Source organism: Polypterus senegalus, chromosome 8 (genome assembly GCF_016835505.1).
Source record: "Polypterus senegalus isolate Bchr_013 chromosome 8, ASM1683550v1, whole genome shotgun sequence".
NCBI lineage: Eukaryota > Metazoa > Chordata > Cladistia > Polypteriformes > Polypteridae > Polypterus > Polypterus senegalus.
In genome coordinates this window covers 114292710-114311257 of record NC_053161.1, presented here as the reverse complement: position 1 = coordinate 114311257, position 18548 = coordinate 114292710, and the positions used below count along the sequence as shown (strand labels likewise).

Here is an 18548-nt window from a genome sequence, read left to right as displayed (position 1 = left end):
GCGCATAGCTGTGCCGGCCTTTGAGATGCTAACTGCGCTTCTGCCTTAAGTCAAAGTGAGCACTTTTAATTTTTTACATCCTCCCCCTGAGCTATAGCCCAGACAAGTGCAAACACAGGAACCCTTTTCTACACCGCGGCAAAGTAATATTAAGGCGATTTGAACTTTCTTTTACACGTATGCGATTATGAGGTCGTCAGCTCGGATTATGAAGACACGCACAGGAGTGGAGGACTGACAGTGCCATCACAGCCGATTAATGGCAGGGACGTCTCACCAGTCTACACAAGACCCACCGCGACTGTCCCCAAAAGGCGATCATATCGTCAGCAAACACATCTCTCTTTTTTTTCAATGTATCTGCGATGACTCCTATAAATTGGGCGCACGCGACATCATTGCTGTACGTCGGGTTTACGTTCAAGCCATTTTTCTTCATAAGAATTATTTCGGACTTGAATTTAGTGAAGGGAAGTTCTTGTTTTGCAATATTGTAGGCAACGTTAAACTTAATTATCATCTCGGCCTCGTCCAATGATCTGTTTGCTGCTGCCTGCCGCTGAAAGGCAGTGGGGAGAGGGGACACTTGAGCAGTGCATTTATCGCAGCATGTAATGTGTTTTATAGATGCATTGTGCTTTTTCAGAGTTTCAATTCTAAATGTATTAGAACCAGTCACAAATGCACTACTGCTGGCCATGGTCTTCCCATTCTCTTTACAGTAAATACAGTGCATTATATTATCGGCTTTACTGTATCTTAGCCAGGGAAACTGGTCAAGCCACTCTTTTCGAAATGTATACACTTTACCCCTTTTAATTTCAGTGGGCTCGGACTCGATCGTATGTGGCTCATTATCTAATGCCGTCTCCGGACCAGGGCTTGCTATAACTTGGGAGGTTGATGGCTCCGTGTCAGAGCATTGGTTATGATTTTTGGACGGATCAGGCCCTAACTTAACATTCTTAACGAAAAAGCTGTCAATCTTTCTTTATCTTCTCTCATAATCCGCGGCTACATCCACCGTTTACCTGATGGGCTACTCACCTCTCTCTGTCTGACTGCATCACATGCATTTTCAAATGTACACACACGTACAGGAATATCTGGACCACGGCCAATCAGAGGGGGGGGCGGGATCCGCCCTTCACTATCTCTGATTGGTTTAGACCACGATATGGGCCTAATGTGTGTCTGTTGTTGAACAACAGGGAAACTTTAAGAGTCACGGAGTTTCGTTTTTTTTCCCCCTCGAACGGCTGGTCGCACCGGTGCAACCTTTTGATTTTATTTTTAGTCGCACCATTGAGAAATTAGGTCGCACTCTAGAGCCCTGAGATATATATATATATATATATATATATATATATATATATATATATATATATATATATATATATATATATAGAGAGAGAGAGAGAGAGAGAGAAAGATATGAGAACAACACTCATATCAAGCGAGACGTGAATTCCGTGGCGAAGCATGGAAGGGAATATAGAGACGGGAGCGACAGACGGCCTTATATAGGCAGGCAGCCAACAAACGTGGGAGGCGTTGGGATGGGGGACCCAACGCCGCCTCACACGGTGACCGAGCTGCAGGCTATGGACGTATATATGTACTTAAGTAGGATTCAGTTAGCGTTGGGAACACGTGTACCAAATTTCTTGAAGATGGGCCCATAAGTAACAAAGACAGTTGGAAAGTTCAATATGGAGGCCGACAGTGGTGTCATACCACCGAAATAAGTACGTACATTGGTTTCAGTTAGCGCAGGGAAGCCGCCTACCAAATTTCATGAAGATGGGGCCATAAATAAGAAAGTTCAACATGGCGGACATTGTCGAACGTTATGACCGTTACGCGTAGAATTTCAAAACCTGCTTAACTTTAAGTAAGCTGTAAAGAATAATCCTGCCAAATTTCAGCCTTCTACCTACATGGGAAGTTGGAAAATTAGTGATAAGTGAATCAGTGAGCGAGTCAGTCAGGGCTTTGCCTTTTATTAGTATAGATATACAGCAGTGGTTCTCAGCTTGTATACGAGGACTCACTTGGTGGTACATGAGGGAACAAAAATGTGGGGAGAGGCATGAGCTAGCAAAGGTGGGGGAGAAGAGACGAAAAAGAGAAGCTGGTGTAATTACAATTTAAGCATATAATCCTGTGGCAAAATGTGCCAAACATGGTGAAAGCACCAATGACACATATTTGGATGGCACGGATGTGAATGGGATGCAGACTCAGGATTAGAAAAATTATTGCCGTCCAGTTCAGTGGCAAACTCTAGATTATTCAATTCAATTCACCTTATTTTTGCTGTGACAACTTAATGCAAGTACAGATTTTACAAATTACTAAATACAGAATTAGCACACAAAGATATATTTGTAAAAAAACACACTGAAAACTAAGTAAAAACTAACATAAATACATACCAACAATATCTGTTCATTAATTAATTGCTAAACTATGGCCAACAGACAACAAAGTACAGGGTGCCCACAAAAACACTCCTTGATTTTAAATGGTTACAAAATCAAAACTTATTGGAATATGTTTATAAGTATTGTAACTGTGCAGTGTGCTTTCAGACACAAATATCATGTGAATCCGCCAACTAACAATTCCATTTTGTTCCTTTTGGGGGTACGTGAAAGACAGTTTACATACCTCCACTACCCGCAACGATGGATGATCTGTAGGAACGCATCACTGAAGCTATAAATGCGATCATGCCGGATATGATTTTCTGATTTAAAAAGTATGCTATTATACTGTAAAAGCAGCTTTAAAAAGACTGTAAATTAAAATATCCTGATTATTTTGGTATTCATTAATTCACAAGACAATGATATATCAATATCAAAATTTTTAGTATTAATTTTAAGCAGCGTTTGTTATTCAAAATGTCGGAATTTAATTGTATCTGGTCCCTTACCAAGATTATATAGAGGGGATGTGATTTATAGCAGATTGCATTCCTTTCACTGCTGTGCAAATAAAAGCATAGCATTTGTGAACAATTGGGATGATTTTTGGGAAAGGCCTGGATTTTTCAAAAGAGATGGTCTTCATCCTAACTGGAGGGGATCTTATGTATTATCCCAAAATATGGCAGCAAAACTGCCTGGTTGACTGATTAGAGCACCATCCAGGCCGCAGTCATGTGATCTTAAATCACAGGCTGTTCTTTATCCCACCTGTTATTTTCCTGAAGCTGTTACCCATAATCCCTGTTGTGGGGCATCCAGTAAATTTAGTCTTGATACAAACCATAAATTAATTGATAACCAAAAAATAAGGTGTATAATTAGACCAAGGGATAAAACCAGACACTCCACCAGGGGCATCTGTAATAGAAATTTAATTCAAATTAAAACAAAAAATATATATCAGCAGTTCAGAAAGAACTATGCAGTTTTAAATGCTGTTTATTGAACATTCGCTCTCTTGGCACTAAAGCTGTTTTGGTAAATGATATAATATTAAGTACAAAATCTGATCTGTGTCTTCTTACTGAAACCTGGCTTAGTAAATGTGACACTGTTCCCTAGCTGAGGCGTCACCAGATGGATACTCGTTCCTTCATAAGTCTAGAGATTCTGGTCGAGGAGGAGGCCTTGGAATAATTCATTGTAACAAAATGCAAATCACTCCTAAAAATTTAGGCAACTTTACATCCTTTGAGGCATTCATTTTAAATATTAAAACAGATTCCAACACAATTATAGTGCTAGTCTACAGACCACCAGGGCCATATTCATTGTTCATGACTGAATTTAGCAACCTTCTGTCTGATTTGGCTATAAATTATGATCACGTAGTTCTGATGGGGGATTTTAATGTACACATTGATGTGGAAACTGACACTTTTAGCAAATGTTTTACTTATTTGTTAAATTCAGTAGGATTTTGTCAGATTGTCAAAGGTCCAACTCATAATCATAACCATACATTAGATTTAATTATAACTTACAAAGTTGAAATTCAAAATTTAAATATTACTCCATTAAATGTAGTTATTTCCGATCACTTCTTAATTACATTTGATTTAGTTCTGCCCATGCCAGCGCTCGCAGATTAAAACAAAGACAGTGCGACATCTAGATTGTAATTCTGCTTCAAAATTTATAGATACCTTGAGTAAGTCGAGTGTAATTGTGGAAAACCATTTAGATCAGTTAACATCAAATGTAAACGTGGAAAACAATTTAGATCAGCTAATATCACATTATAATGTGACCTTGAGAGATGCTCTGGACACAGTGGCTCCCCTAAAACAAAAGTGATCAAAGCACATAGAAACTCTCCCTGGTTTAATGAAAATACTCGAGCTCTTAAATTAGAGTGTCGAAAACTGGAGCGCAGATGGAGAACAACAAAGCTACATGTCTTTCAAATTGCATGGACAGAGAGTGTAAATAAATATAAAAAAGCCCTCTTTAAAGCTCGCTCAGAATACTATTCTACATTAATAGATAGCAATAATAAAAATCCTAGGGTACTTTTAGAGCAGTGGCTAAATTAACAAATGGGAATTCAGATCAACAGTGCAAAATACCAACAGATATTAGCAGTACAGACTTTATGAACTTCTTCAATGAGAAAATTAAAAATATAAGATCCCAGATCTCAGCATCACAGTACAAACCAAATACTAGCTTAGCAGACCCTGCACACATTGCATTCAGCACTTTAATAATTTTAATCCTGTAACTCACCAGGAAGTCTTAACTTTAATTACTAAAATGAAGCCCACTACTTGTTCCCTAGATCCGGTGCCAACAAAACTAGTAAAAAGTGCAATGGATGTTCTTGCAGCCCTATTCTAACATTATCAATAGTTCATTACTGCATGGCACAGTACCTGATGCACTAAAAGTGTCAGTCATTAAACCTTTACTTAAAAAGTCAGACCTAGACCCACACATACTAAATAACTATAGGCCTATTTCAAATTTACCATTTCTCTCTAAAATACTAGAAAAGTAGTCGCCAGTCAGCTTCAGTCACACCTTACGCATTACAATTTATTTGAGAAATTCCAGTCTGGCTTTCGCACTGGTCATAGTACAGAAACGGCACTAACACGGGTTGTAAATGACATTCTGATATCCTCTGATGAAGGAAATTCCACTGTAATTATGTTGTTGGACTTAAGTGCAGCATTTGACACCATTGACCATTCTATTTTACTGCACAGGCTAGAAAGCGATGTTGGGCTTACAGGCCCGTGCTCGCTTGGTTCAGTTCTTATTTATCAAATCGATTGCAGTATGTACAGAAATGTGCAGACAGTACTCCATCATTATACACAGAAGTTCAATATGGTGTCCGCAGGGCTCAGTACTGGGACCTTTACTGTTTTCACTTTACATGCTTCCACTGGGATCTCTCATTAGGAAACATAATGTTAATTTTCACTCGTATGCAGATGACACCCAGTTATACCTTTCATTTAAATCAAATGAAGTTTCTCCGATGTTGTCTTTAATTAGTTGTGTTAGTGAATTAAAGGAATGGATGAATGAGAACTACTTGTCTTTAAATACAGATAAAACAGAGATGTTAATTGTTGGAGGGAATGACGCTGATCACAGCAATATTTTGTCGTCATTTAACTCAGTTGGAATCCCAATTAATTTTACTGAATCAGCCCGCAATCTAGGAGTTATCTTTGACTCTAGCATGTCATTTAAAGCATATTACAAAGTCGTCCAAAACATGTTTTTCCATCTTAAAAATGTTAGGAAATTAAGGCTTTCTAAATAAACAGGATTGTGAGAAATTAATTCATGCATTTATCTCTAGTAGGATTGACTACTGCAATGCGGTGTTCACTGGCTGTTCAAACTGTTCTCTATACAGCCTCCAGTTAATCCAAAATGCGCTGCAAAATTATTACAAGAACAAGAAAATATGAACACATAACCCCAGTTCTTAAATCTTTACACTGGCTCCCAGTTAAGTTTAGGGCAGATTTCAAAATCCTCCTTTTAACATATAAAGCATTAAATGGCCAAGGTCCGCTTACTTGTCTGAACTTATCATGACTTACAAACCTGAGCACATTAAGATCTCAAGATGCCGGTCTGCTTAGGATTCCAAGGATTAATAAAATAACAGTGGGAGGTCGAGCTTTTAGTTACAGGGCCCCTAAACTGTGGAATGGTCTTCCTGCTTCCATAAGAGATGCCCCTTCAGTCTCAGCCTTTAAATCCCGGCTGAAGACTCACTACTTCAGTTTAGCATATCCTGACTAGAGCTGCTGATTAACTGTACATACTGCATCTCTGTTGTTAGTCATTAGCACTATAACATAAGTAACATGATAATTATATTTGAATACTAACCCTCACCTATTCTGTTTCTTTTCTCGGTACCCAAATTTGGCATTGGTGCCACGCCCACCTGCCAAGTTGTTTGCCTGCCTATGGTAAATTCATCCCTGATGGAGGATCACAGGAATCATGGGAAAGAGGGGTCCTTTCATCAGAGCAACGTTTCAGCCGTGGCATGGCCAAATGGGGAGGCAGCTAGATGGATGAGGTCTCCAGGACTCTAAAAATATCCAAACCTAATTATGTCATATCATCTACTGTTAAACCGTACTTCTAAAATTTTTATTATTATGCTGTCTTAAGGAATTGTTCTGTTCTGTATATTGTATTGTATTGACCCCTACTTTTGACACCCACTGCACCCAACCTACCTGGAAAGGGGTCTCTCTTTGAACTGCCTTTCCGAGGTTTCTTCCATTTTCCCTACAAGGTTTTATTGGGAGTTTTTCCTTGCCTTCTCAGAGAGTCAAGGCTGGGGGGCTGTCAAAAGGCAGGGCCTGTTAAAGCCCATTGCGGCACTTCCTGTGTGATTTTGGGCTATACAAAAATAAACTGTATTGTATTGTATTGTATTGTATTGGGTTAATATAAATTTTATGTGAATACATTTTGTACATGCACATGGTAAGATAAACAGGGTAGTTTGTGATGATCATTTCATTGTTTATGAACCTTACACTGAAATTAACCAAAGCCAAAAAATCCCTATTTGCAGCTCTGAACTGGATATTTTTTGTAAATTATGTAAATGTATGGAAAATTTAGTCTTTCAAATATTTTCCATTTTAACATACAGAACTATAAATTAACAAAAGAATTATAAAAAAAAATATGTGCATACAATAAAAATGAAAAGGGGGGAAAATAAAGAAATATCACCTTTAGTTTTACATAATAAAGAGTTCAGTACTGTACAATGCACTGAGGGTACTTTCAACTCCAGGGGGTGGAGCACCAAGAAAAAAGGTTGACTGCCCCTGATGTATAGCATAAATATATACAGGTATATTGTACAGATGAAAACATAATAGCAATATGACCCAAACTAAAATGCAGTTGCACTCGTATGGGAAAAGTTCACTATGTGGTTTAAACTTTAGACATGATACACTTAACTCCAGGTGACAAGTAAAATATTTTATTTTGCAACTCTTTAGTTGAAAAAGTGAACCCATATGCAAAAATCATATGTGAAAAAGAAAAGTATACCCCTCATTGTTCCTTTATCAATTAAGGATAGTTAGAGACAAGTACTGCTAATCAAGCATGCCACTTGATTGATGACCAGGAAGTAGCACCACCTTCACAGTGCCTTATAGAAAATTAAAAATACCCTGTCAAAATACTTACTTTTTGTCATATTAAATTCTGGAAATTAAAATGAACTATTTCCAGCTATATTTGCAAATTATAATCCCTCAAAATCAAAGTCAAAATAACACTTTAAAAATCCCGAACAACTGATAAAATTGAATTAGTGAAATACCTGGTTTGGATAAGTTATGCCATCGTCACTCACGCGCCAGCCTCTGGGCATATCTTACATCCTTACTTAGCTAGTGAATGAGAAAACTACTTAACGGATTTAGATCTTTTTTTCTAGAATTTGCTTGAACATTCTGGTTGGTTTTGTGACATAAAAGAGTTTGACAAAATGCCTAATGGAGACTCTGAGATCTCTAAAGCTGGACTTCAAGCCCTGGCAGAAGATAAAAAGGATAAAATGAATGCAGCAAAATAAAGGGTAATACGATGCAGTTTGCTAGAATCCTGCACCTTAGGAGAAGATTTGTTTTCCATCAAGGCAACAACCCCAAGCATAAAGCCAAAACTACACAGTTCTTGTCCTGGAGTGTCTAGTCCAGTGCATATTATTTATCAAGCATCTCAGAGTAGGAAAATGGTCCTAACTGGCTCAAAATTCTCATAGTAACACTACTGTGAGGAGTAAAATCTTTATATATATTCTCCTAACATAAAAAAACTGCCCTTAACTTCACTTTGATTTAGGAGAGCTTGTGAGCTGTCTTAACTCGGCAAGAGCTGCCAAAGATGACATTGGGGCACAGATCGTCACACACTTCCCAGGAAAAGCTAAATATTTTGGTAAATCCAGACAACAATGAACTTGTTAAAAGATACTGATTTGACAGAGATGATATAATATTTCTAATAAAGCTTGTATGTTAATGATTCATCCATCTACGCTGAGAAGCCATGCGCCATCAGCCGAAAATAAAGCTGAATGATATATTACATATGCTAGTTTTTTGGCCATAAGGAAAATGCAGATTTGAAATAGGTATATCACAACTAACCTTTTCTCAAACTTTGCACCAAACTTTAAATGCCCTTACAATGAGTGAGTCAATACACAGATTTATACATTGACATACCACTTCACGTGAGGTAATGGTGAAGTAAGCTGCATTCATGCATACTGGCATGCACATAAAAATCATTGCTCCAAGTGTGGATGAGCACATATAATGTGAATCGCATTCAATATCACAGTATAAACACATAGATGGTCCAAACTATACTGTAGTAGCCTGCATATTACCCGGAAGAAAAGCAGGGTTGGATGGGTGATTGACAACAAAATTATTGTAGTCACTGCACGCAAGTTAATACGTATAATGAGGTTTACCAAAGTAAAAATTGTTTAAAAATACACAACAGTACGTGAATTTTCATAAAAATGTAAGTAATTCAATTTCTAGTGATCATACAGCTAATACAGGCTACGATAATCTTATTTTATCCTAGGTTTATTTGATTAATTTCAACAGTACAGTATAATTAGATATCTCTACAACTGCTGACTCACAGTTAGGAGACCTGGGTTCGCTTCCCGGGTCCTCCCTGCGTGGAGTTTGCATGTTCTCCACATGTCTGCGTGGGTTTCCTCTGGGAACTCCGTTTTCCTCCCACAGTCCAAACACATGCAGGTCAGGCGATTCTAAATTGTCCCTAGTGTGTGCATGCGTGCCCGGCAGTGGGCTGGTACCCTACCCAGGGTTTGTTTCCTGCCTTGTGCTCTGTGTTGGCTGGGATTTGCTCCAGCAGACCCCTGTGACCATTTGTTTGTAGTTAGGATATAGCAGGTTGGATAATGGATGGAACTTAGCATCTTAGCTACTGGCTCATACTCACATGACATAAAAATATTATTGAGTCAATCCATGTCAAATCAACAGATTTTAAGAAATATTCCCGACTGACCATCTGTGATTCACTTCTTACTTGCTTAAAATGTCTTTGTACCCAATAACTAGTGTACAAAATTTTAGGCTTATATCTTCAATACTTTGTAACATATGGAGGCTTTAAAAAGGGACTGTGGACCTAATTTTACTGCAAATAACCACTGCTACAAAAAATGACAATATTCCATAACATTTAAACTTTTAATGCTAGATGCATGATATTTTCATGGACAGTTCTTTATCATTAGTTGTTTTCAACTTCTAAAATAGATGGTCCTCAGTAGCACATTTGCCAAAATATGACTTGTTGAAAACTGTATAAAGAAAAAAATGTTGTTTGTGCTATAGGGCAAATTTGGCCCTCTGTATCTCCACACTAAACCAGATCATCCATTTCCAATATTGATAGGTATTAGTCATATTATAGATCTTTTTTAGCAACCAGATGCCTATTTGAAAGAAATAAAAACTTTTTCTTCATGGGGAATTAAACACAGAAGAAAATCATTTCACATATGCATTTTAGAAGCATGTTAGCCATGTATGACAAAGTCTACCATAAAAAGAATTACTGCATACCACTGAAAAGAGACTGTTTGAATTAGTAGATGTTCAAAATATGAAGCTGACAATAAATCAAACCACCTAGTACTATTATATATCTACTTTAGTGGATTTTACCCTCCATTTTTGGTTCTGTTTGTTTACAACCCAGTAAAACAACCAAAATGTTATATGTTCTAAAATTTAGAATCATCACTACTACAGCTAACGATGGTCTATCAACATAAAATAGGTTTGGGATGAAAAACCTGATGTCTAGCACGCCTAACAAGGCATGTCAGAATCAAGTCAAAAAGACTCAGAAGGCAAAGTATTGAGTCAACACATGAAGTTGTAACGGTTAAAGAAAAAGAAATTATTCTTTTGCTTTCAATACTCTTCCCCACTGCTGGACTAATTAAGAGGCAGACTCAAGAACTTAACTGTCCAATTTGATGCTTTTGCTTTATCTAACAGGAAGAAATGAAAACAGAAATCATTAAGTTCTAAACGGATGCGTACCATTAGCTACTAGCAAAGGTTTACAGTGCCATAAACTGTTTAGTTGATAATTTGTAAAATAAGCACAGATCATGAATTATCATGAAAATGAAAGACACCACATCTTTGAATGCATCTATTGTTACTATGAGGAAAAATTCATCATTTGATAAAACTATGGTGCAGTTTTTTTTATTTATTTAAATAACAGAACCCTTTAAAATCTTGAGGAAGAAAACTTGATGTTTCCATCTGAAATGAAAAATATATAAAACAAATACAGTAAATTGTTTATAACCTTACATATGTTATAAATAACCTTACATATGTTACTGTATTTATTTTCATTGATTTATTTATCATGCTTACTTATCTAAATGGTTACATATTTCTGACATTATTAAAATGAACTAGAGAATCTTCTTCTGATAATGTACTCCTTTTTCTACAGATGTTTGCAACTGAAGATTAAAGCAGCATTAAAATTTAAGTGCAGCTCTCTTCTTGAAGGTCCTTTCTTTGTCAGATTGTGTATGTGGAAAGAATGAAAAACGTATTGCCTTTGCTAGTAGTCACACTTTAATGGAACAGTTTCTCGTATACTTCAAAATAAAGCCTAGTCCTGTCACCATGTGAGCTTGAGTGTCCGGTACGTGTGTGTATATTGTGTGTGTATATGCTTCGGCAGGAAAGAAAAAGATGCCAGTTAGTTTACTTTCATGCGCGACAACATACAACGTTCGCAGATAGCCCAGGACGGCCCTTGGGAAGACTTGCAAAATATCTTCAAAAAATTACAATCTTAACTACAAATAAAGTATTTGCAAATTCAAAAACAGTCCACAAGTTTCATGAAACTGTTTTCAACTATTACAATGTAATAAGACTACTTGCACTAGCTGCAATACACTCCACGGTATGTACTGTTGGTGGACGATGTTTTTTTCATAAGACCACCAATGACAGCATTCCTTTAATGTACAGACATTTTAAGATATTTTAAAGTGTATGATTCATATAAATTCCCCTTTGCGTTTTTCTATACAAAAATATAAAATAAAACAGTTGCAGTTTTCGCAAAACTACGTATCATATATGACTTCGATGTCACTCGCAAACATTTGCAATATCAGCTGTGTTATTACTTACATGACGCACTATAGATGCCATTTTCCGATCTGTTTCTGGACACTTTAAATAAGACCACCGTGTCTATTCTTAGCAGGTAACTTCAGATTCTTCACGGCAACAACAAACAAACAAACAAACAAACAAACAAAACCCAGGGCGTACACGGTAGTGATTGGCCACTCGATACTCAGGTTTCGACACTGTGTCGAGCTTGTCCAGCCTTGCTTCAAATGCGCCCGTCACGTGATTTTGAGCACGCTAGCGTAATGACGTCATTGATATCTGCGCAGTCAGCAGTCGATTTGGTCAGTAACTAGTCTGCTGAAGTGCTTTGGCTCAAAGCGTAAAAGCGGTTGTCTGTGCTATATTGATAAAATACGCTAATCCGAGTTGGGGCTCGCATATGTTGAAATAAGGATTTTGTATAAAACAGTTAAGTAGTACTTGTCTGAAAGTTTACAAATATATTTTGGAGACATTATGAACGATTTATATGGAGCACCTTTTTCCTCGGTGTGGAATCGTGTCCACCAAGAATCTGTAACAAATCGATGAGCATATTTTGCGTAAGGTAGCACGTATTATAACAATCCAGAATCTATTCTACCCCATATCGATCATATCACAGAGGCTAAGAAATGCTTCACTAAAGCCGACGTGGTCATTACACCAGTATATGCGCAAGACATTCCTCATTAAACGTTTTTACTATTCAGTGATTCCCAGATCTGTTGCTGATTTGTATTATTGATTTCCAAAAAGCAATGTGAGTAAAAGCGTGTTCTGCATAACTAATCACAACTGTCTTTAAAACAGAATCAGCGCCATCAACAGTGTCTTCTGCAATTTTAGAAAAGTCTCGGGATTTCTGCGTTAATGAGACAAAAAAGTTGTAAAGAAACTTTGCGCATTTATCCAGAGGTTAACGTAAAGATCACTCAAGTACTGAGAAGAAGGAGCAGCTGGATAAGCACATCTGGAGCCAAACTTTCAAAAAAGCATCTGACTTTGTCAGCAACATCCTTTACTTGTGAATTCATCTTATCAAAGGCTGCGCTAGAATGGGTGTGGGGGTAAATAAGTTATCTTCCGAAGTGCAGCACAACAGAGTAAAAAATTGACGTAAATAGAATTACTGAAAGACTAAGTTTTTGTCGTTTCTGTATTCTTAAACCATCTTCCAGTTACACAATCCCCCGCAGTCAATGTCACATTCAATGTTCCCTGCTCCTTAACCTGTCTTGTTACCCAAAGCATCAACACTCAGTTTCATTTAAGGTTTTACCGTCCTTCCTTTCATAGACATAAAATAAAACACATTTCCTCTACATGTCCAATAATAATAGTAAACTTGCAGGAACGAGAAAAAAGCACAAGATGGGAATATTTATGACAAGAGCCTGGGCATCAAGGTGCGAATGTTCCTTGTCACCCATTACGTGAGCTCGTCTGCCATCCCTTGGTTACACTGGCACACGTTACACTGGGGGGCAAATGCAATGGAGAATACCAACAATGTACACCTTCAGAAGTGGTATAAATCGACTGTATAAGTAGAACATTTCCGATAAACGATGAATTTTGTTAATCATAAACAATGCAACATAACTATTATATGTGTTGTTACTTTTTATTTATACTCACCAAACGTTACATATCTACGAAATGAACATGGGTAATGTGTTTATAATCATTCTCACTAAAATAAACTGTCAAAATATATTAATGAGCAAATTGAGACAGATTGGCCTTTAGGAGTTATAAAAAAGCATGTGCGCTGTCATTTAGGACAGAATGCATTGTTAACGTGACGCACTCTCTACTGACACGATGTCACGAAAAAAAAGAAACAGCGCAGTCCATGCAAACTCAAATCCTCCTTGATGTTTGACCTTATGATTGTCAATATCAAATCAATAAAGTAATTTTAAGAAGATGACAAGTCTGCTATAGTCAGTTTAATCAACGCTCCTTTTAAAAAGTTTCCTTATACAGAATATAAAACAGAATCTAAATGATACGGGACTCGCGAGTAGTAACGAATAATATGTGACACTGAGAAATTATAATTCCTAATAACGGGAACAAGTAAAAACCACGACTTCCTAAAACGGACACTGTAAATGTAGGTATTTCAATAAATAATTTAGGAGACTTGTGTGTGCATTTCAATATCGATTTAAGAACTACGTATGCCACCTGTTGTACTATAAACGGTAGCTCAAGCAGAACTTAACAGTAAATAGTCTAACAGGACAATGACTGACTGAAACGAAGATGCTGCGCCGCAACAATTAAGGTTCACACTGTCATTCTGCATGTTTAGAAGGCGCTGGTTGGCTGAAACTGTTTATAGCGAATTGTCCCAAGTTGGAAGTGCCGTATAGCGATCAGACACGAAAAGACACATTTAGGCATGCTGGACAGTAGTTTGTTTTTCTACAATACAAATTCAGTACGACAACAGGGTATCCAAACACACAAATATGAAGTTTATTACGTTTTACAGTGAAATTCTTTACTTACACAATATAATTAGGGGCGTGTGACCCCAGCCCGACTACGGTGGCCCAACCTTCCCTCGATAGCTCGATTCGCTCGCTATCCGTCCAAGCTTGTTCAATGGAGGAAAAGAAAAAAAAAATTCATAAGAGGAGGATCAGCACCTGAGCAACAACACCACTGAGCCACCTAATCCCAACAGAGTCACGCTGCAGACTGCAATACCTCACGGAACGCCCTCCATATCACGGAATGCCCATAGGTTCAGTCACGGAACGCCCTTTAGAGCACAACATCCAGTAGTACACACGCATGTAATGACGCAATTTATCATAACGCCCTTTCCCAGCGTCACTCGTATCATGCCCTCTGCGAGACAGTGTTGACGCGCTCGTTGTACAGAATGCTGTAGATGCTGTAGTTGTACAAATTACAACAGTTTTCTATCTGGTCAAACATAAATGACTTCCAGTTTCATACTTATGCTATCAAATCATTCTAAGCTCTTTCATGATTCTAACACTTCGCCGATATAAAGTACAGTTTTATGTTTTTTTTTTCTTTTTACTATTTTGAATGGTTGTTCATTACGTTTTCCCCTGAAGTGTTACATTATAGTAAAAGTAACAAATCTTATTACTATCCAGTGTTTCAAACGGAATGTGCCTCATGAAACTCATACCTATAGATTTTCAATCTATAAATGTATTTTATATTCCCACTAGCAAATTATACACATGTGAAACAATAATACAGCTTCATTATTTTTAGAAGGTTTTCAAAAACAGCGCTACATATAAAATTAGTTTTAAAACTGACAAGGAAACATTTTAGGAAACAGTCATTTATTTATTGATTTGATCCATCAACGTTTTCATTACTAAAAGCTGCATGTGTGAAATACTGGATGTCATGTCCATATCAATTGAAAGGCATGTGACAGCCAGTAGATTTTATATAATTTTCCATTTTTTAACTTTTCAGTTTGAGACAATCGTGATTGTTCTTAAACCTTATTTGTGCAACATTTAAGTTGATTGCAAAGACCCAACTTATACCAACATAAACTCAAACTGTGTTTTAGTCGTCGTCTTTGTAAAATTTTTATAAATATCAAAAACTGTTACAACTACTAATAATAATAAATAGTGGATCAGTTACAGTGTGCATTCAGTAGTGTATCATCCCGAGGTGATCTCATCATTAAACATACAGTATTTATTGTCTTGTGCATACAGTACAATAATATTGTTATTTACTGTACATGCCTCTCCAGAACAGTAATAATATAATAAAACACAACAAATATATAGAATACAATTTACAGTAGAGATATTACAAATATTTATACCTCGTCTTTTTCTTACAATGTTTCTTATTATGATTGGCTGTTCAGTAACTCTTTAACTAAACACCTTCTTTCAAGCCATACTTAGCGCCATTGGTTCTTTACTATTTGCCAGAAGGGAGGATTAAGAAAAACACTTGTGCAGGATGGCCGAGTGTGTAATAATCTTAGCAGAATGTCTTCTAGATATCCTGGACAGAAGGCAGCTGGGTGCCAGTAACAGTTTGTGGCATTCACCACCCTCGCGTGTCTGCCCTACCAGGATGTGATGCCGCCAGTGAAGATGGACTCCAGACAGCACATGTGAGACATATCAGGAAGGCATTGGTGAACTTGGCAATAGGCAAACCATGCTGTTCCCTCCTCAATTCATCAGTGATTGTTAGTGTACAAAATTTAAACAAGCTCACCATTTCCACAGCACCCCACAAAAACAAACCACAGCTTAATCCATTCTCTGAAGTCTATGACCTGCTCCTTAAATTTTGGACATGAAAGGTCAGATTGTCCTGGGACCACCGAGTCAGCAGGTAGACCTCTTGTCTGTAAGCCATTTAATCATTGGTGGTGATCAGGCCTATGATGGTGATGTCAGCAGCATTTTTAATGATGGAGCTGGTGTGGTGTCCGGACACACACATTATCATATATATATATATATATATATATATATATATATATATATATATATATATATATATATATATATATATATATATATATATATATATATATATATATAATAATCCTGATTTGTAACATGGCATTGTTTCATACAGTAGTTCCCATATTCAGTCCCAGGGGCTGTACATTTTTTCCCCAACTAATTTTTGCTTTTAATTAGACTCCCTTCTTGAACTTGCAAGCCAACAGTATAGGTTTTGAAAATTAAAGTGATGTATCAAAACACACTGTTATAATTAACCACATAGGGGAGTGTAACCTGTGGGGGGCATTTTAGCACCCAAACCCTTCACACAACCACACACACACACACATAAGATCCAGGTTCAAATATGAATTTATTTTAAAGAAATAAAGCACACAATCCCAGTTGGGACATCCATCTGTGTCCTCCATCCATTACATTGGTCATTTCAGTAGACAATGAACTATTGAAGCAGGTCAGAAAGCCAGTCCATCCCCACTTTTCTTTACAGTGAATCACTGATCAAATCCACTGAACAAAATGACATCATGGTAGGTTTTTTCCACATGAAAAAAAATAAAACACAAAAATCTAATTCGTCGAACAGCAGCAACTGATGGGAATTTTTTTAACCCGTATCTCATCAAGAAAAAAGTTCATGTCCTTCAGGCATTCAAAAGTAAATAAGAAGGTGGACATGACTTCTTCAGTCTCTTCATCGTCTCTCCTTTGTTCTTATTTTTCAATTGTGTATGTAACTTCATCCTCGTCCATTTCCAGAATTCTTGGCCGGAGGACTGTCCTAACAAGTTGGTCTTTGTTGGCATCCAGCCAGTCACAAGCAGTTAGGATGTTTTGGATCAATGAAGACTTTTTTTATGAAAAAGAAAAAAAAATACTGCCAAGTACTTTATTAGGAATATCAATATATTAACTCCACTTTTACCCAAAGAACAATCAAATTGGCTTATTAAATGAACACACCAATATGACCACAGCATGTCATAGGAATGCTTAGCTCAATTGATTTCTCTCGCTTTTTGTCTCTACTGCCTGTAGGCATGAGGTAGAGTGAAAAATAAAAAAATAAACTCCAGTGTACAACCATAGCAGTTCATCTTCAAGGGAATGTCATGTCCAGTTAGAAACCATTCAGAAAGTGCACAAATAATTCAAAATGACTAAGTGCTCTGTAGTGAAAAAAGCATTCATTTTTATTTACTAATACATTGCTGTAAGACCCATTTCAGTTCAATCTGAACGTCTACTGGAATTGTACTGTAGTGAGTCCCTGAAAGACAAAGAGTCCAAATACCACAGCATTGTCACTTGTGAAGGCCAAATTCATCATTTCAAATATCATCATTTCAAATAATATGTAATTTAATTGTTCCCATTTTAGTAAGCATGCTTTAAAAACTGCTGAAACATTCACCCAAACATATTACAATAGAAATGCTACATCTAAAAAGTTATACATAATGGAAAGTGTTTACCTGAAGCAAATGATCACTCCATTCTAGCTTGGTTGATTTCTGAATGATATTGAAAAGGAAACAGAAAGTCATCACCTTTAAGGCATTTGCTGTGCCGTAAGAATCATTTCACTACATACCTGACAGGACTGTGCCTTTGTGAGGTACAATTTGCTAACTAAATGTAACCATAAATATGCTTAATATGATTGTACTGGCATAAATAATTCAGTCAACATTTTCATATTCTTTAGTAATGGAAAAGAAGGGTGGGGGAGAAAAGTCCTCGCTCTTTCCTATCTTGTCTGGAATTGCTGGAAGCAGAAATAATTGCCATTTAATAAATCAGTTAGAGCACAAGCACACAAAACACTCATTTTTAAGACCACCATTCTCTGCCCCCATAATGCCACTGACACACCACAGGGCTGACGAGAGACACAAGTTACTGACAGCCTCACCGGAGACCTGCTGTGTGACCAGTTGGTCAAAGTCTTTTTGTGAAGTTCTAATATATAAAATTAGTGTCAGAAAACTTTTCAACTGATAATTACGAAGCACTGTCCATGGTACACAGAATGTCCTTCTTCTCGTGTGGAAAGTGAAGACCGAAGTCTTGGCTGGAAGATAAAAAAATTTTAGAAATACTGTAAGCTGACAAAGCACGTTATTATTTTAAATCAACATTTACATCTTACTACTGACAGAGTGTCCTCCACTTACCCTGAGCAGTCCAGGCTGTCAGTCTGTGTGTGTAGATTCGATCATATGAAGAGGTGATTAGTAAAGGAGATATCTGTTTGTGTTTTCTGTCTTATACTAGCAGCACATATTTATATTTACATT

At 37.0% G+C, this 18548-nt stretch overlaps 1 protein-coding gene across 1 annotated transcript in view; it reads right to left on the bottom strand.

The window, feature by feature from the left end:
* The window catches only part of LOC120534231 (NADH-cytochrome b5 reductase 3-like), a 50637-nt gene extending 38669 nt beyond the window's left edge, over positions 1-11968 (bottom strand). The window contains exon 1 of the mRNA XM_039761643.1: positions 11747-11968. Coding sequence (XP_039617577.1) covers positions 11747-11767 — 21 coding nt within the window. The 5' untranslated portion in view covers positions 11768-11968. The remainder of the gene's footprint in view (positions 1-11746) is intronic.
* Between the last annotated feature and the right edge of the window lie 6580 nt (positions 11969-18548).